The 19015-nt window shown below is 34.4% G+C and overlaps 1 protein-coding gene across 2 annotated transcripts in view; it reads right to left on the bottom strand.

Moving 5' to 3' along the window:
* Positions 1 to 3589: 3589 nt before the first annotated feature.
* Positions 3590 to 19015, bottom strand: part of TBC1D23 (TBC1 domain family member 23) — a 57962-nt gene continuing 42536 nt past the window's right edge. The window contains exons 13-19 of one of the 2 annotated variants that reach the window (XM_019448166.2): positions 17536 to 17645; positions 15338 to 15477; positions 13901 to 13945; positions 10275 to 10363; positions 7805 to 7940; positions 6078 to 6272; positions 3590 to 5259 (exon numbers count right to left, since the gene is read on the bottom strand). In XM_019448166.2, coding sequence (XP_019303711.1) covers positions 5178 to 5259; positions 6078 to 6272; positions 7805 to 7940; positions 10275 to 10363; positions 13901 to 13945; positions 15338 to 15477; positions 17536 to 17645 — 797 coding nt within the window. In that variant the 3' untranslated portion in view covers positions 3590 to 5177. The remainder of the gene's footprint in view (positions 5260 to 6077; positions 6273 to 7804; positions 7941 to 10274; positions 10364 to 13900; positions 13946 to 15337; positions 15478 to 17535; positions 17646 to 19015) is intronic. The other variant, XM_019448167.2, reaches the window with a different exon arrangement.

The raw sequence follows: 19015 nt of genomic DNA, 5'->3' as shown, positions 1-19015 counted from the left end.
CAGGTTTGGGGATCAAAAATCACAAAACTAATAAAATCTTGCCTTTTTTTTTTTTTTTTTTTAATGCTCTGTCCTGGTTTTTAAAAGGATACTCTAGAAGAGCCTGAGTAGCTCAGTCGGTTGAATTTCCCACTCTTGATTTAGGCTTGGGTCATGATCTCACAGTTTATGAGATCGGCCTGCGGGCAGCCTGCTTGGGATTCTCTCTCCCTCTGCCCTTCTTCCCTGTTTTCTCTGTCTCTCAAAAATAAATAAAAGGATACCCTTAAAACATTTTTGGAATAATTAGGGATATTTATGAACTGGATATTTGATGCTTTAATGAATTGTGTGATGATGACATTGTCATTATGCCAGACAATATCTTTACTCTGAGAAGTATTTGCTGAAGTATTTAAGGGTGAAATGTCAGAAAATCTGACTTGAACGTAAAAAGAAAATATGTGCTTATACAGAGACAAAGCAAAGGTGGCAAATTTAACAGGAGAAAATATAGCTGTTCATGTACTACTTTAAGACGTTTTTAAAAGTTTTTAAAACTTTCTTAAGCTGGGAGGAAATACATAGCAATTACACGTTCTATTTTTTTGAAGATTCAACAATCTGGACCTGGCTTTGTAGCAGGAAGATAATAATCTGTTAATTTCTGCTATGTTTAATTAGCCCGCTGAGATTCCTGCGTCAATACTGGCCACTTACAACCTGTCAAAAAAAAGGTCACCCATTTCATTTAGATTTGCAAGTTCACTGGCATAAAGTTGTATGTAACAGTGGTACCAAACATGGCTGGGCATGTTATTGGAACATCGAAGCGGAGACACCCAGTAGGCAGTTGGTCCTAAGCCTCAAACTCCCATATGCAGGCTGGAGGCTGATTTAGGAGTCATCAGCAATTTAAACTAAGACAAAACTCTGAATATGGGTGACAAGTTGCAAGTGGACTATGAAAGGCACAGGTATAAGAGGGGCCTGTGAAACCTGATAAGGGGCCACCTGAGAGGTAGGAAAACCAGGAGAGAAAGGGCCTTCAAGACCAAGAGTCTGTGGGCACTGTCTTCCCTACGTCGCATGCACGGAAGCCAGTGACTTGGATTCTAGGGAGGGAATGGTAAGAAACAATACAAACTGTTCTTGAACTTTCCTTTAGAACTTTATGGGCATAATGGAACCGTTAGTCACGGTTCCAGTTCTGGCTCTGACACTGATGTGATGTTAATACCTAAGGCAAATCATCTCATTCCCAGGAACTTTTCATCATCTGTAACACAAGAGGATTCAGAGGCAGAAGGTGAGAGGCTGGATGACCGAGTTTGCACAGTCCTCCTGTCACTTCACTCCGACTCTTCAACCACACAGCTCTGTCTTCACGTTTCCATATTCTCTTTTATCTGCCACTTGAAAAGTAGCCAAAGAATTAAACGACTACACTAAATGAATCTCCAGAGCCCAGATCAAAAGCTGGAAGTGCCAACCAAGTCTCACAGTTTTAATAACCATTGCCAGGCTGGTACTGATCAGATTTCTACTTTTACTCCAGAGGATCTATTCCAGCATCTCCAGCTGCCCAAAAGCCATCTGTTTACACGTCTTGACATCAATTTAAACTCAACCATCTGAAACTAATTTTATCATCTCTAAAAGAGCTTCTCCCAGGGACACCTGGGTGGATCAGTCGGTTAGGCCTCTGACTTCGGCTCAGGTCATGATCTCAGAATCTGTGACTTCAAGCCCCACGTCGGGCTCTGTGCTGACAGCTCGGAGCCTGGAGCCTGCCTCGGATTCTGTGTCTCCCTCTCTCTCTGCTCCTCCCCCACTCATGCTGTCTCTGTCTCTCACAAATAAAATTAGAAAAAAATAAAAAAAATAAAAGAGCTTCTCCCAGCTTTCCTCCTACATATAGGCACCACCATTTATGCTGTTTTCCAATTCTCCTAACTCCTCATGCCCTCCCCTGGAAAATCTAAATCACTTCTGTATCATTCTTTTTTCCTCCACCTCTGGTTAAGAACAGGGCCCTTCTTACTTTCCTGCAGTACCCCTTGATTGCTGCCTCCTTTTCTGTCCTTGTGACCACCATTCATGGCTAGGCCTTTCTCATTTTGGGGAGACTGCTTTTAGGCAACTTAACTGGCCTCCTTTCCCTCAGCATCTTATCCTCCAATCACTCTTCATATAGAAGTCAGTCTGGGGGGGCCTAAGTTCAATTTTTCAGGGTGAGGTAGTTACACAAATGACTAATATAGATGAAGGGCTGAAAATTAGAATTGGAATCATCTCCACAATAAGAACAGAAACTATCAAAGTGGATGAGATCTTAGGGGAATGTATGGTACTCCAAACAAAAGATCAAACTTCGGAATTACCAAATTGGGCTTAGAGCTTTGCACAAATGTCCATCGAGTGATGAATGGATAAATAAAATGTGATATATCCATACAATGGAATATTCTTCAGCCTTAAAAAGGAACGAAATTCTGACACATGCTACAACATGGATGATGCTTGAAAACATCATGCTAAGTGAAATAAGCCAGACACAAAAGCTACTTCTTGTAATGATTCCTTTTATCATGAAATGTCCAGAAGAGGCAAATCCACAAAGACAGACAGGAAATTAGCAGCTGCCAAGGACTGGAGGGAAAAGGGGAGTAACTGCTAACAGGTAGGAGGTTCTTTTTTGAGCAACCAAATGTTCTGAAATTAAATAATTGTGATGATTGCACAACTCTGAATTTGCTAAAAAGCACTTTGTAGACCCTTCAAAAAGGTGAACTTTATGGTATGTAGGTTATATTTCAACAATTTTTTAATGTTTATTTCTTTTTGAAAGAGAGCACACTAGCAAGTGGGGGAGGGACAGAGAGAGAAGGAGATACAGAATCTGAAGCAGGCTCTGAGCTGTCAGCAGAAAGTCTGATGCAGGACTGGGAACTTGTGAACCGTGAGATCATGACCTGAGCCAAAGTCAGACACTTAACTGACTGAGCCACCCAGGTGCCCTGAAGTGATTCGTTATCTTAAGTGATAATTCTCAGGGAGTAGGGAGGGAAGAGGGGATACCTTCCCTTTTCATTAACTCAATTTCTTTCAGCCTTGGTTTTCTAATCTTGGAAATACAGGAAATAGTAACAATCTCATAAAGTTGCAAACTCTGCAATCCTTGAGAGTCAGTAAGAGGTGAGTATCCCATAGTGAATTCTAGTTCTGTACTTAGTGGGCCAGTTAAGGAAGGATGAGCAGCCTTGTAAGTGCCTAGTACAATCAACAAAATGTATTTTTATTTCATACTCATGATTAGTAACTGTGATGTTATTTCAGAAGAAGAAACTAAAGTTCTGAGAATTTAAGTGGTTAAAGGTAGTAATTTATTCATGTGGAATTTAATGTCATTAGTTTTAAACTAACTCTTTCCCCCTCCCTATACAGATGAACACAAACAGGAATCTAATACTTTCAAACTTAAAACCTGAACATTAAATTCCACTGAAGGATAGTCCTCAAATTTCTGATTTTGTGTTATCTACACAGATTTGCAAATGGGGGCGGGGGGAGGGAGGGAGAGGGAGAGAGATTGTCATTAAGAACAAAGTTCTGAGCAAATTGTATTGGTTTATTTACAATTGTAATTTTATAAACAGTAACACAAACATCTTTACATTAATATTATGAAAAAAGTCCCATGGCTGAAATGGGCAAAAAATGGAGACTTCACGGCATTTGTAAAGGGGGCACCAAAAAGAAAGAAAAAAAGAAAAGAAAAAGAAAGCAACACAACCGTTGTGGGTAAAGTCATAAATATAGTATGCACCAGGTGCAATTTCACGCAAATGTCTTCAACCACTCAAGAAACCGCTTTTATTTAGATATTAGAATAAAATATCTTGAACTATGTTGCCTGTTATGTGCTTGATTTCCATTAAGTAAATTAAAATAACTGGCTATAAACAGTGTACATCTAAATATTTTTTCCTATAAACCCCTTAGAGATAATCCATTGCATTTTAGGACACAGCAGATTGTTAGGATTTGCTACTTCCCAAAAACACTTTATAAGGAGTCCTTCCATAGCCCCAAACACGTTCCCGATTTCTCTCACCAGATGTGTCTAATATAGACCTCAATAAATTAAATTGAGAAAGCTGCAAAGTAAAGCAGATCACTTTTTAGTTCTGTCAGATTAAGAACATAAAAATAGTTTCGAACCACTGGAACAGAAGACAAAAACCAAAGAAGAGTAAGAAATTTCAGAAAGAGCTGATAAAACAATTGTAGTTTATATAGCTCTCTGGTTATTTGGCTTTTATTTAAGTGGATATTCGTTGTGGTCACAGACCATAATCTCAGTAAGGATAAATCAATGTGTGCACAACAGCTGTTCTGAAATATCCCAAATCAAATATTCCACTTGTAATAAAGACCAATGACATTTTTATAGATACAACTCTGTCCCCCAAATGTTTATTTTAATCTTAATACGCCTACCTACTTATAATTTTAACCGCTCCTTAGAAACCAGTAGGATGAAGTTTAAGATCTGAAGCACTCAGTGTTCAAATCATTAGCTAATGGGAAGAGATGATTTAGAAACTGATACTCCAACATTTCACTAGCTGGACTGCATTTCTGGGTTGGCTGGAATCTTTATCTGCTTCGTTAAAAACATTTCACATTTTTTAAGAACAGAAACAGCAAGCTAATTATTAATCTATGTAATACTTTCAGTTTCTGATACTGCCAAGTGGATAAAACTAAATGTAGCAATTAAAGGGGTCTCTTCAACTAATTCTATCTCTAATTTTCAGTGAAGACATTGCAAGTATATATGTGCATGGATGTTTTTAAATCTGAAAGTGATGCATATTCCCTTTTAAAACACAGCTCTTCAAAACAGAACTGCATTCTGTACCCTTAGTTCACAAGGGTAGAGGGTCAGTTACCTCAAAGTCATTTAATAACTGACCTTTATAAATCATTTTACAAAACCGAAAATGCAAAAGAAAATTTAAGTAAAATTTTAGCTGTCTAGAAATTGATTATAATAATTTACACTTAGACCTGCAACTCAAGCACCCCCATGAGCAAATGAAAGGTCTTCTGTTAGTACGCAATCAGGAAAGTATGTCCATGTTTCTTTCTCTTGGTTGCCTCAATTTCTTTTGAAATAATTCTCTCTTATATTAACTTTCCAAAGCATCCAAAACTTTCATGATCTGTTGTTTAATGGCTTTAGTAGCGTCTCCTGCATTTGGAATCAAATACCTAAGGGGGAAAAAATATACATATATATTAACATAAATTGTTTTCCCTTCAGGCCTCAGCTTAGGTGACACTTCCAATGCAAAGCTTCCCCTAACCTACAAAGCCAGCAGACATACCTTCATATTTACTCCCCATAACTTATTTCAATACATACATGAAAGCATATTTGAAAGAAAGAAAATCTAAGTGTGCAAGCTGGTGACTCTTCATAGCCAAATGGAAGGAACCAGAGATCTGGAGTCAGGACAGCTCCATTTGGTCCTGTCACAAGCAAGGTGTGAGGATTTGGAAGTCATTCAACTCCTCTGGGCTTCACATTTTTACAGGATTATAAAAATGGTTTAGTTTCCAGATAAGTGAGGTCCTATGGCCCTTGATGCCCATCCATGAACTGTTTTGTCACTGGTCCACAATAAGATAAGGAGTTTGTGCCAGATTGTAAATTAAATATAACACTCAGCACGTTGCTTACTTCATGGATACTTTTTCAAAAGAATTTTTTGATGAACGGAAGTAGAAACACTGACTTATATTCTGAGACAAGCTTCTTATTTGATAAACCAGCATTTAGTGCAGCAATAGTATAAGGACCCTTCTGTCAAAAAGTTAATGAAATTAGCTACGAAACTTACTGAAACCATGTGTTAATAACTAATTGACATATGATTAAGGGTACGGAAGAAAAAGATAAGCAAAGAATACTAATTAAAAGTGGCTCAAGTCGCCTATGCCACCATCTATTCTCCAAAAGAGAGAAACAGTGTTTAATAATGAACTAATTCAATAATTCAGATAATACCATTCTAAGAAAATCTTACCTTTCAATTGCCAAGATTTCTATTCCTGAAGCACTGCTATTTCCGTACTTGAAAGTAATTAGCTCAGGATGCTTTTTTTTAGATGTAATTTTAACTACAGAATTTAGTGCTTGTCGAGACTGTATATAAGCCAATCCTTTCCGTGAAAGAATCTCCCTTAAACAGTACATGTGTGTTGCAGTAACCAACAGATGACTTAAGAGGCAAAAAAAACATTAAACAACAAAAAGAATTTTAGACACGTCATGCAAAACAGCTGTTACTTCAACCAAAAAAATATTCAACTCCAGATGAAATTACTTTTGAATTAAAATGAATCATCTATAAACAAATAAACTACCCAATAAAAGTTCTTAATTTTCCTTTAGTTGTATGGAAAATTAACATTTTATTAATAGGAAATCCTGTAACCGTTTAAGAGCAAAGTTTCTATTTTATGTAATAAAAAGTACAATACTATTAGAAATCATTAAAATAATATTTTTAGAATCTATTCTATATGGTATATGGAATACAGTCCTTTTCAAACTTTTTCACAATACTGCCTATATTCATAAACTACTCTCAGTCACTATACCATAGTGTATACTTTTCATCAAAGACCACTAAGCAATAGTTGGGCTGCCTTACATATTTTATAATATTCTGTAACTGGATCTTGAAGGTAAAATGGGCATGGTGTTATTAACACACCCCCTCCCTGTGTCTTAGCTCACTTTTAATGTAAGGCAATGATATACTCATACACATTTATGTAATACGGTAAAATCTTGGATTGTAACTTGTTCAGTCAGTGTCCCAGAAGATGAGCAAACCTTTCTAATACATTTTAACTTGATAAATGAGCGATGTCTTATGAGTAGTACATGATGCCAAACATCACATGATCGCAACTGAGCCAATGGTTCCTGAAATTCACTTTGATACACGAGTGCTCTGGATTACAAACTTGTTAGCAGAACGAATTATGCTCGCAAACCAAGGTTTTACTGTGCAGTAAAACTATAAAAGTCCAAAACGCAGGACACTCTGCAGAATACACAGCCTAGCCTCAAAAGAGTCATTCATCATGCAGAAAAGGGGAGGTGGTGGTAAAGGCAGAAGTACTGCTGCACACCGGCTGAAACTAAAGAGACTGACAGGCAAATACAATGCAGGAACCCTGACTAGCTATTGGATCAAAAAGGAAAAAAACGACTATAAATAATACTTTGGGGGCACCCTGAAAAATCTGAGTGTCACATGTATGTTGAATGATGTTCATTTTAAAGTTTTTAAAGAGTGATAATGCTATTTTAAAAACAGTCATAATGCTATTGAAGTTGTATAAGAGAATGCTCATATTCTTGGGAGATTTACACTAAAGCATTTTTGGGGGTTAAGGGTCATATCTGTAAGATTCTTCTGAATGGCTTGACAATAGAGAACTGTATGTGTATGTGTGTCTATAAATAGATATATAAATAGATTGGAAAAACACAAAAAGAAATTAAAATCTGGTGAATTGAGAGAGGCTTATAAAGATGTTCAATGTACTGTTTCTTCAACTTTTTAGAATATTTCAAAATAAAAAATTACATCAAAAATATTTTAAAAATCAAGACACATAATACAAGTTGACAAAGGAAAATTATATCTTATTGTACTTAAAGAAAATTTCTCCTGTGGTTAAGTTTTTTATTCCCCAAATTTAATTTTACTTCTGAAGAAGGCATTTAAAAAAGTACCTAGGAAACATGTGTCCACTTTCTTTCACTTCTTTACAAGGAAAATGATGCTTGACGTCTGGCTTGTTTATCCAAGTCTGAATGTTTACAACCTCTTTTCTGTCATCATCTGACATTGAAGAGCTGTCAATTTCATCTGAAAGAGTTTAAAGTGTTAAAAGTGGGAATTACCAACTTTAAAAATGAGACATTCCTTAATAGCCGGGAAAAAAAATTGAGTATTTTAAGCATACAGGTTGGGGGAAAAGAAAAAAACAATTCAAATCCTGTTACTATGTTTCCTTATGCCAATGGCATAATACAGAAATATTATTATGAAGCATTAGGCTACATGGTAAGAAAGGTGAAAATACTAAGAATACCCCGTAACACTGTGTGTCAACTATACTTAAATAAAAAATAAATAGGGGAGCCTGGGTGGCTCAGTCAGTTAAGCATCCGATTTCAGCTCAGGTCATGATCACATGGTTTGTCGGTTCGGGCCCTGCGTTGGGCTCTGTGCTGGCAGCTTGAGCCTGGAGCCTGCTTCAGATTCTGTGTCTCCCTCTCTTTCTGCCCCTCCCCTGCTCATACTCTGTCTCTCTCTTTCTCGAAAATGAATATTTAAAAAATTTTTTTAAATAATAAATAAATTAAGTAAGTAAGTAAGTAAGCAGGTAAGTAAGTGCGCCTAGATGGCTCCGTCAGTTAAGCACCCGAATTCAGCTCAGATCATGATCTCACAGTCCATTAGTTGGAGCCCCACGTCGGGCTCTGTGCTGACAGCCCAGAGCCTGGAGCCTGCTTTGGATCCTGTGTCTCCCTCTCTCTCTCTCTGCCCTTCCCCTACTCATGCTCTGTCTCTCTTTCTCTGTCAAAGATTTAAAAAAAAAAAACAAAAAATAAATAATGTAAATAAATTTTTTAAAGACTACACTGCCTGAGGAATTTCAACTTTTTTGCTTTATGTAACATGACTCTAATCTATGTCTAGACTATAGAAAGATGGCTAAATTGTCCAATAATAAGCATCTATCTTGAGGGCAAAGATGTTAGAGTTCTTTTTCTCTTGCTGTTTTTTGACTTTAAGAAAAACAACAAAAATCCATCCTTGGATAAATAAGTAAAAATCTCTACAGTAGCAGTAACATTTATATAAATAGTAGACCTTTCAACTGTATTCTTCTGCAACTGCTTCTTCACTCTGAACAGTGTAAAATTTATACATGTTGATACACGTAGCTCTAGTATTCTCATTTTCATTACTGTACAATTTCCCAAATACAAATATATGCATAAATATATGACACATGTATGTATACTATAGTTTATCCATCCATTTGCCTCTTGGGAATTAAAAGAGTTGAAATGAAAGTTATTAAAGAAAGGAGCCGAAATATTCAGGGACAGACTGATAAATAACAGGAAGATAGCAACAAAAATAGAAGGGAGAGGAGAAAAAGAAACAATGAGAAATAGCACACAGAAAATTTCATTTACTTCATTCAATGCAAGTTTTTAGGAAGGTGATTTTGTAAATATTTATTAAAATGTCAAATGTGGCTCCCTATAATCTATTAATCTTACTGCTAAGAATATAGCCTCTGTGTGTACTTACAAAAGTTCAGATAGTTATGTATAAAAATATCTATTGCCATTTGAAACAAACAAAAAACCTGAAAAACTACCAGTGTGAATTTTGAAAGACTGATTAAATAAATTATGGTGTGTTTATGTGATAGAAAGAGAACTAAGGTGGAATATGGGCTGAGATGGAAAATATACAGCATGTATTACTAAGTAGAAAAAACAAGGAGAAATTTGGGAAGGTTTTTTTTTATTTGCTACATTGATTTACTGCTTTATTTTTTCTAACCCAATACACATACTAACATTCATTATTATTACTTAACCAGGGTAATCTTGGCAGCAGCATTATGAAGCAAAGTAATAAATCATTTTTAAAAATATAAAGACAACCACAGACGATGATACAATTTGCCTGGTACAATATCCCCACCTTGTGGCCTTTTAGGATATTACCTCGAATTTAAAAAGGCTCTTTCCAGATGTCTCCATTTTGGAATTCCCTGAACTTTAGTCCCACAGCTCTCAATCACCCAGGTGGGTGGATCAAGGGGATTTAAATAAAATCCCATGGATTTAAATACTATTTCAACACGGATAATTCCCAGATCAGCACCACGTTATTAGACCTTCTCTCTTCATCTAAAGACTCCTATAATCAAATGCATACTCAGCATTTCTGCTTGAATTCTAACAGGCATAACTTAAGAGGTCTAAAACCAAACTCTTAGGAAAAAAACTAGAAAAAACTCTTAGGAAAAAAGAACAGACTCCCCAATCTCATCTACAGAATTTCATTGTGTCTTTTTTTTTTTTTTTTTAAAGTTCAGCTAGTCTCAGAATGATCTCTATAGTCATTCCTGGTGCCTAAGGAAAGCATCTACAGATAAGTTTATTACTACACCTGTGTCGTATTCTTCTTCATCCCCAATGCTGAAAACAGGCTTTACACCACGGTAAGGCTTGCCCACTCTGTCACTGCTGCTCACATGCCTATATTCAAAGAATTTTAGAGGGGAAATTATCACTTAAGAAGTTAACCGAAGATTTTTACCAAGTATCATTTGAATATTTATACAAAATGTATACATTCTTTGTTCCTCACCCCCATATACCACCCAGCTTTAGAACAGCTATCTATGTTAAGGAAACTGTAACAAGATAGGAAATTATGTTAGCAAAAGTGGCATAATGTCTTGACAGGCTGAATGTTTTCAATCTGTAAAAATTAAATTTTAAAACAATTTTATTATTCATATTAGAACTAGTGCTTAGATCTGTGTAGCTTTAGGGAAGTCATTTAACCTCTCTGATTCTATTTTCATATCTGTAAAGTGGTAGTTAACAACAGTACCTACCCTTCAAGGTTACTGTGAGAATTAAATTAGTTAATATTTTGTAAAGCTCTTAGAACAATGCCTGGCATCTAGATAGTACTATGCACATGCCTGTTAGGTAAAATAGATTATGGAACTGAATACTCCAATTCTAGGAGGGTTGTTAAGGTTTTCTTATATGGGGGCAAATATTTTTGGGGGATTTTGGGTGGATATAAAATGGGATTTTTCCTCCCATTTTTTTAAATCATAGTTTCAGTTGTACAATATGATTCAACAATTCTATATATTACCCAATGCTCACATTATAATCCTCCTTTTTTTTTTACTATTACTTTTGCTTTAATAGAAACTAACATGCTACTAGTTCTTTTACATAAATGTAAATAAACCATGAAAATTAATCTGCCTTTCTTTTTCAAGTGGCAGAAGCATAAACAATAAACTTGATTAGTTCTTGCAGGAAGTATAACCTCTCTCTTTTTTACTATAAAAATTTATAACTCAGTACTTTTCAGGTAATCTCAAACAAACCAAGAAGAAAAATTAAAATATTTCAACAAAATACATGTTGTTGTGGAAAAAGCACTGTATATTTGTAAGATAAAGGTTCCATCAAGATTATCTACAATGAAGAAAAACTGGCTTATTTTTATTTATTGATTGATTGATCATATATCAAGAGATAGTCCAACATGGAAAAAATTGGGGTTACACGTCTTTAATCTTAAATTCAATTTTTCCAGAATATAGAGATCGAATATGTATTTTAAATAATACATATCATCAATCAAAATCTTAATCATAACCTAATTTTGTTCAATGAGGCTTACTTAAATCCTTACTTCTCCCAGAACATTCCTCAATGGAACACTTACTAGAAAAACCAATGAGAGCTAAATGTATAACATTCTTTGGGAATTATAAGCTAATCAATACATAATTTACAGTTTAAGTTAAATCATAAAATCATTTTATTTTATGTTAAAACATATCTAATGTAAAGTTATCCAGTAAATTATCAAACTATACTCATTAGATAAAGTGAAATAAATAATTCAAATACCTATGAAACTCAGAATCAGCCTACTTATAAAAGACAAAGATAATACAGTTTTGTCTAAAAATACTTTAGTGCCATCTAGATTACAAAAATTTATGATTAAATTATTGGTTCTCTCCTGACATTAAAGCATAATTAAACTGATGTAACGTCGAAAGTAACAAGGATAATGTTTATAGTAAATGCATGAACCAGAATTCAAGTATGCAAAGTGAAAAGTTTTAAAAAAACTAATCATTATTGATCTACATTTATAATGCAAGGCAGTTTTTATAAAGATTGCTAAAGATTACTGGGTTATTAGTTCTTAAGTATTGGCTAAAAATTAATGAAATTTGGGGCGCCTGGGTGGCTCAGTCCGTTAAGCGCCAACTTCAGCTCAGGTCATGATCTGGCAGTTCGTGGGGTTCAAGCCCCATTTCAGGCTCTGTGCTGACAGCTAGGAGCCTGGAGCCTGCTTTGGATTCTGTGTCTCCCTCTCTCTCTCTGCCTCTCCCCCACTTGTACTCGGTCTCTCTCTCTCTCTCTCTTTCTCTCTCAAAAATAAACATTTAAAACAATTTAAAAATTAATGAAATTCACTGGACTTTTTAAAAAGCAGTATATTTATACTTTTTTAGTTGAAGTAATAACAGAAACATCTATAACATATTTTGACCAGGTTCTAATTTATTTACTGAGCTCAGAAAGAAACCCAATTCTAACTTTTCACTAAATTCTATTTTCAAAATAAATATATTTACCTGTAGATCAGAGAAAATAAGTTAAATTTTTATAAATTTAAGAATTTGGGAGAAAACCTGGGAGTTAAAATTAGACTAATTCAATGGTCCTATAACAAGAAAAGGTAGAAAGATGATTCACAAACAGATTATAATTTTAAAAGAAGCAAATGCCTTTAAAATAGTCTCAGGTAAAACTGTAATAGAAGCTCTGTAATTGGCATTGTGCAGGAATAGTTACAGTAAATAAAAACTCTTACCACTAAGTTAAGAGTGAACTAGTGCTTTTAAAAATGTTACTTCTAGTCACTGAAAACATTGAAATGACCAAAGAAAAATTCAACTCCATAATTCCAAAGCTTAATTTATATTTAAAATACAACTAGAATTTCTTTTAAAATCTCCATAGATATTGCTGTAATTGATATTCTAATTTAAACTGCTTAATGGGGCACTTTGGTCGCTCAGTTGGTTAGGTGTCTGATTCTTGATTTGGCTCAGGTCATGATCTCATGGTTCTTGGGATTGAGCCCCACGATGGGCTCTGCACTGACGGCATGGAACCTGCTTGGGATTCTCTCTCTCTCTCTCTCCCTCTCTCTCTCTCTTTCAGAATAAACTTAAAAAAAAAATAAACTGCAGAAAAATGCTGTAGGTATAAAAACTACAAAGCTATATAAAGGTATTAAGTTAGTAGAGTTCTTCTGTGCACCCTAATTGAAGATTCAGTAGATTTTTAAACTTTAGACTTCTATAATCTAATGACAAGTACCACATGTTACTAGGGACAGAGAAGGGATGGATTATACATTAACATGTCCACCATGACCTAATTTCTTTTATGGAAAACTAAAGAACTGTGGTTCTTTGGAACTGATTTAGATATGTGAAGTCACCAACCTAAATATACAAATCTAATTAAGAAAAGTCTTTTAAAAAATCATAAAATTACATAATATACTTGAATTAACAACAATTTTGAACTATGAACAATGCCCTTTGTTAGGTGCGATAATACTCTATACTGTTAGTGCAGGAAATAGAAATACATGATCTCCAACGCTAACACTCTGCCAACTCTGAGACTAATTATTTTCTTTGTTTCACTCCTCTCTTTCAGAATAAAAACGGCAGGTTTTATGAAGTTCTTGGATTTGAATGTACTTGATTTTCATCTGAGGAATGGAGATATAAAGAAGCATGCAAGGAAAAAAAATTAAAATGATCAAGCCAAAAAACAAATACAGCTCAATCAATATCACACACTCCTAAAAGCAGAATAAGAAAAATTCAGCATTTGAAAACAGCTGCATCAAATTTAAGCCAAGACAGTGTGAGGCTTATAGACAGCATGAGGCATGCTAAAGAAAAGGATGGTCCCGTAAAGCTGCTCTACTCATTGGCTTACCGCTCTGTACATGCTCTGTCTGGCCAAGGAAGATTGAAAGACATTCTATAGCAAATTGAGGTAGAGGACAGAACAAAATGATTATTAAAAACACAACAGCTTTAAAACAAAAATACAGTATAATCACTTTTTCTAACCCAGAGCATACATTATAAAGAAAATGTTTTGATCATCCCAAGTACAAAGAAAAATGAAGAAAAGCCACTTTCAAGTCAGAGTTATCACTTGTTCATTTTAAAATAAAATGTTAAATGTTCATGCTACCAAATGTAGCAATAGTACTCTAACTCAGAATGCACTGAAAGTAAAAAAGTTATAGGCTTTTGAGAACAGACATAATTTTAATGAGCAAAGAAGACTTTCAGGCTTGATAAAACACTTTAATATTATTTATGAGTTGACCATTTTAGACAGGTACAATTTTTTTGGATTTGTGAAAATAATCCATTCTTCCTTGCTATTTACTAAATGGGGGAAAATGTACTTTTGTATGCATAGGTACTATAACTAATAAAGTAACAACAGTAAATTCCTAACATTCAATTCTTAAAGTCAAAATATTTCAACTTTCCTAGGATACTGCAAAATAAGAAAGTGAAATTAATATCACACATTTTCAAGACCAGGTCTGCTTAAAAATAAATTCTATGCTGGAATTATTATGTTAGTTTTGAACTGTACAACAAGAAAGATGAATTAGACTAATACGTGGAGGAGAAAACATTGTGGACTCACAGTTCCAATAAGAAACACTGTAGCAGACATTCTTAAATTTATCAAACTGTGTCCTTCATTTGTAATTCGTGGGAAAACAGATGTCACTTATATTCTGTGGACAAAATTCTATGAAGAGCTAAACTCTTAAATTTAAGAAAATGGGTTTCTGGGGCAACTGGCTGGCTCAGTCAGTGGAGCAAGCATCCAGGTTGTGAGTTCGAGTCCCATGTTGGGTGTAGAGATTACTTTAAAAATGAATTAATTGATTAATTTTAAAAAAGAAAGAAAGAAAATAGGTTTCTGCTTTATTTAGCATGAACAAATTTTCTAGGTTATAAATTCCTGGAGGAGGAGAAGAGTTTCCTGCTTTGAGATTACTGCATTTAGTAGATGATTCCCATCCATTTGACATGTGGGAAACAGCTACTATATGAAGAATAATGCATATAATGGCATCTTAATATTTTTTTTAATGAATGGCATAAAAGGGCAGAATCATTATTTGAGTTTTATTCTGGCAGTAGGGGAAGAGAAATCTTTGCAGTCAAATGTTATAGCAATAAAGGACATCTTTGCAATTACAATGAAAACTGAAATTATCCAATTAAAAAATGTACTTTATGATTCTTTTCTAGAACATATTCAATTCAACCATCATTTACTATTAAGACACATGTCTTTAGTTACCCATCATAAACTCATACCAAATAAGCAACTCACCGGTCCACAGGAGTTGATGTGTTCTCAATAAAACTGATAACTTTTTCCCTGACATTAACAGATTTCGTCTTCAAAGCAACAGTCATTTTATTTACTAGTGATTTCATTCCTCTATCATTTGAGCCATTAGAAGATTCACCCTGAAAAAAAAAAAAAAAAAAAAGAACTTACTAATGAATTAACTGTTCTCCTAATGACTATCAGGCACACTACTGCTAAAGGTTATCTAGAGGTTATGGACTGAATTGTGTCCATATGTTAAAGTTCTAACTCCTAGTTCACCTTAGATAAAGACTGTACTCAGAGATATTAAACTAAGGCTGAGGTCATACAGGTGGGACCTAATCCAGTATGACTGGTGTCCTTACAAGAAGAGAAGGAGACCACATACACAGGACCATGTATATCCAGACAGACCAAAAAGGCAGTCATCTGCAAGCCAAAGAGAGAGGCCTGAGGATACATAATCAAACCTGCCAACCCTATGATTCCAGATCTGCAGCCTCCAGAACTAAACAAAATAGACCTCTGTGATTTAAGCCAACTACTTGGTTGTATTTCGTTATGGCAGCCTTAACCGACCTATATACTAGGTAAAACCATTTTAGGGATGGGAATTAGAAATGAAAAATGCGGATGTATGTTGTACATACAAACGTGTAAAGTCTGAAAATACCCTCCTTACTCAATAAAAAATTAAGTTACTGACCTTTTCTTAACTTCAATCATAAAATGTAAATCAGCAAATGTATAATCAGAATATCATTCATGTAGCTAAATTTTTAAACATTTATTCCTTGTAAAATTTTGCTGTTTAAATATTTTCACTTAGACTTTTAATTTTCTCAAGAAAACTATCCTTATGTACCTAATATAACAGATATGAGTATAATTCTTAAAATGTTTCATGGAATTGCTCCCATATTCGTTAGAGGGCAAACTGGCAATAGGTGTCAGTTTAAAAGTGTGCCTATCTTTTTTTTTATTTATATTTTTAGAGAGAAAGAGAGTGCACCCATTCGAGCAGGGGAGGGGTAGAGAGGAGAGAGAGAAACCCAAGCAGGCTCTGTGCTGTTAGTGCAGAGCTCAATGCAGGGCTTGACATCAGAACGGTGAGATGATGACCTGAGCCAAGATCAAGAGTCAGATGCTTAACCAACTGAGCCACCCAGGCGCCCCAAAAAGTATGCCTATCTTTTGCCCATTAATTCTTCTTCAGAACTTAAGAGAAAGAAATAATTAGAAAGCACTCTAGGACTTCAGTACTGTTGGATAGAAATTTATATAAATTTTAAAAAAATGCTTTAAAAATTTTTTTTAAGTTTTTATTTTACTTCTAGTTAGTTAACATATAGTGTAATATTAGATTCTGGTGGACAATACAGTGATTCAATACTTCCCATACAACACCCAGTGCTCATCATGACAAGTGTATTCCTTAATCCCCATTAAAATGTTAGAAAAAGCGGTGAGAAAAAGCAGAAAATAAATCTATATGTACACTCTGATCACCATTTTTAAAATAAAACACTAAAATACATATGCATTAAAAATATTTGAAGGAAATATTTCAAAGTATGAAAATATGAATAGCAGTTGTTTTCTTAGATCTTTCATATTTACATATGATGCTAAAATAAACATGTCATTTTCATTGTCATGTCATTTTCATTTTTAAGTGAAATAAATCATTAACTAACACAAAAACCACATTTCTATTTCCATATCCAAATTTGAAATCAAATTAAACTGAATATAGAAATTAAATTATTTGGTATTTTTCAATATAACACATCTTTAAGACAGTTTCTTTAACAGCCTCAATCATTGTTTTTTAAATCTGAAGAAACAAACTTGAACAGAATTACTTTCTACATTGTGGGTGGCAATATAAATTAGAAGAATGTTGTTTTTAAGGGCCATTGATATTTAAGCTGGGGCAGAAAACTGTCACTAGATGACACCGAGCTGCAGCTGGACAGGGAGAAATTTGAATTCAGCAAGTGGACCTCCAGAACTCCTGGCTAGTTTAGCTGTGCAGGCCTGTTCCATATAACATTAACCATGCAATAACACGACTCCTCACTATATGTGTTTGAAATATTTTGACTCCATTTCTGTTACAGTGAGCTTAATAGTTAGTCACATTTTCTGGGCATTTATCCAAATATGGTGACACATTCTACACATACACTTACATCAACAGAAGAATTGATACTGCTCCTTGAGCCTGAGGTACTAGCAATCCAATGGCCATATCCATTTTCTGGTCCATCCACATTAATATCTGCCAGGTGCTGTTGCAGTGCTTAAAATAAACAAGGGGAAAAAAACAACTCACGTATCAACCCCCTTTGGAAAGATTCATTACCAGAGAATATAATAAACATGTCATGGCTGAATGAAAGAGGATACAAAGACGTAATTACAGGTATTTTTTTCTGCACTTCAGTAATGAAGGACTCTAAGCTACAGAAAGCCGCCTTCTTCTCCTTCTAAAGCCCTCTGTACAACTACAGTTTTTCTTAATTGACAATAACTATATATAAATTTGATGCTTTCCTCTCTGGAAGTATTAAGAGATAATCTCAGCAACATTTTTATGATATAAAAAATTAAAAGAAAACCTATGGTGGCTTTTGTTTTACCATAAAGAGATATCAATTAATCTTTCCCATAATAAAGAAGGCATTAACTGCTATGGAAAGAGAGGTTATTCTTGGAAAAGAAATAATTCATAATTAGAAAAAAGCTTCTGGAACCTAGACTATACCATAAAAGACTGCTTTTCAGATACTTTTGATAGTAAGCTTAATAACCAAGTTCTGTATCACTGTCAAAATTCCTAATAAATACTGGGCCTAAAGGCCAATACTTGCTTAACACTATTAAAACAACCCCATTTGTAGATCACTCTGGGTATGAGCCCCAAAGATTGTGAGTTATCAGGCCATGATATACAGGAAATCATCATAATCCTTGTTAATATCGACAAAGAGGAAAAAGATCCTAATCTGTAAAAATTCTAAGTTATAAAACAAGAAGATTATATTAGGTCAGAACTTAATCCTTATGAGACTCTCATGATTCAAACTCAATTCTATTACTCAACAAATATTAATTTGATTTTATTATTAAAGGCTCTTTATTTCTTGATTGAAATATATTTGACCTATAACACTATGTAAACTTAAGGTGTTTAACATGTTGATTTACATACTGTAATATAATTTCCATTTCAGCAACAGTTAGTACCTCTATCAGATCAGATAATTACCATTTCTTCATGGTGGGAATAATTAAGATTTAGTCTCTTTGCAAGTTTGGTTATGATAATACTGTTGTCTACGTTCACTACACTTACAGTACTCTAGGACTTACTCATCTTTTAGTCACAAGTTTGTACCCTTAAATAATACAATTTGCAAAAAAGACAGGCTCTTTTTAAATCTTTTTATCCTGACCTAATCCTTCATAAATTCTCAAATACTTGCTTGCAGAGATTTTCTGTTATTTTACCATCCTGGATTGTCAGATATTGGTCTGAAGATTTGAAAACATCAGCTTATTTGTTTTATTCCATTCAGCCAATATTTTTTTAGCAGCTAATACTTTCAAGTATTTCAAAAACAAAATAACGATGAAACAAAAAAGCAAAGAGTATGAAAAATATTCCTC

This window comes from Panthera pardus, unplaced genomic scaffold (genome assembly GCF_024362965.1).
Source record: "Panthera pardus isolate Hobbes unplaced genomic scaffold, ASM2436296v1 HiC_scaffold_16, whole genome shotgun sequence".
Taxonomy (NCBI): Eukaryota; Metazoa; Chordata; class Mammalia; order Carnivora; family Felidae; genus Panthera; species Panthera pardus.
Note: the sequence above shows the minus strand (reverse complement) of the source record. Positions and strands in the feature narration are given on the sequence as shown.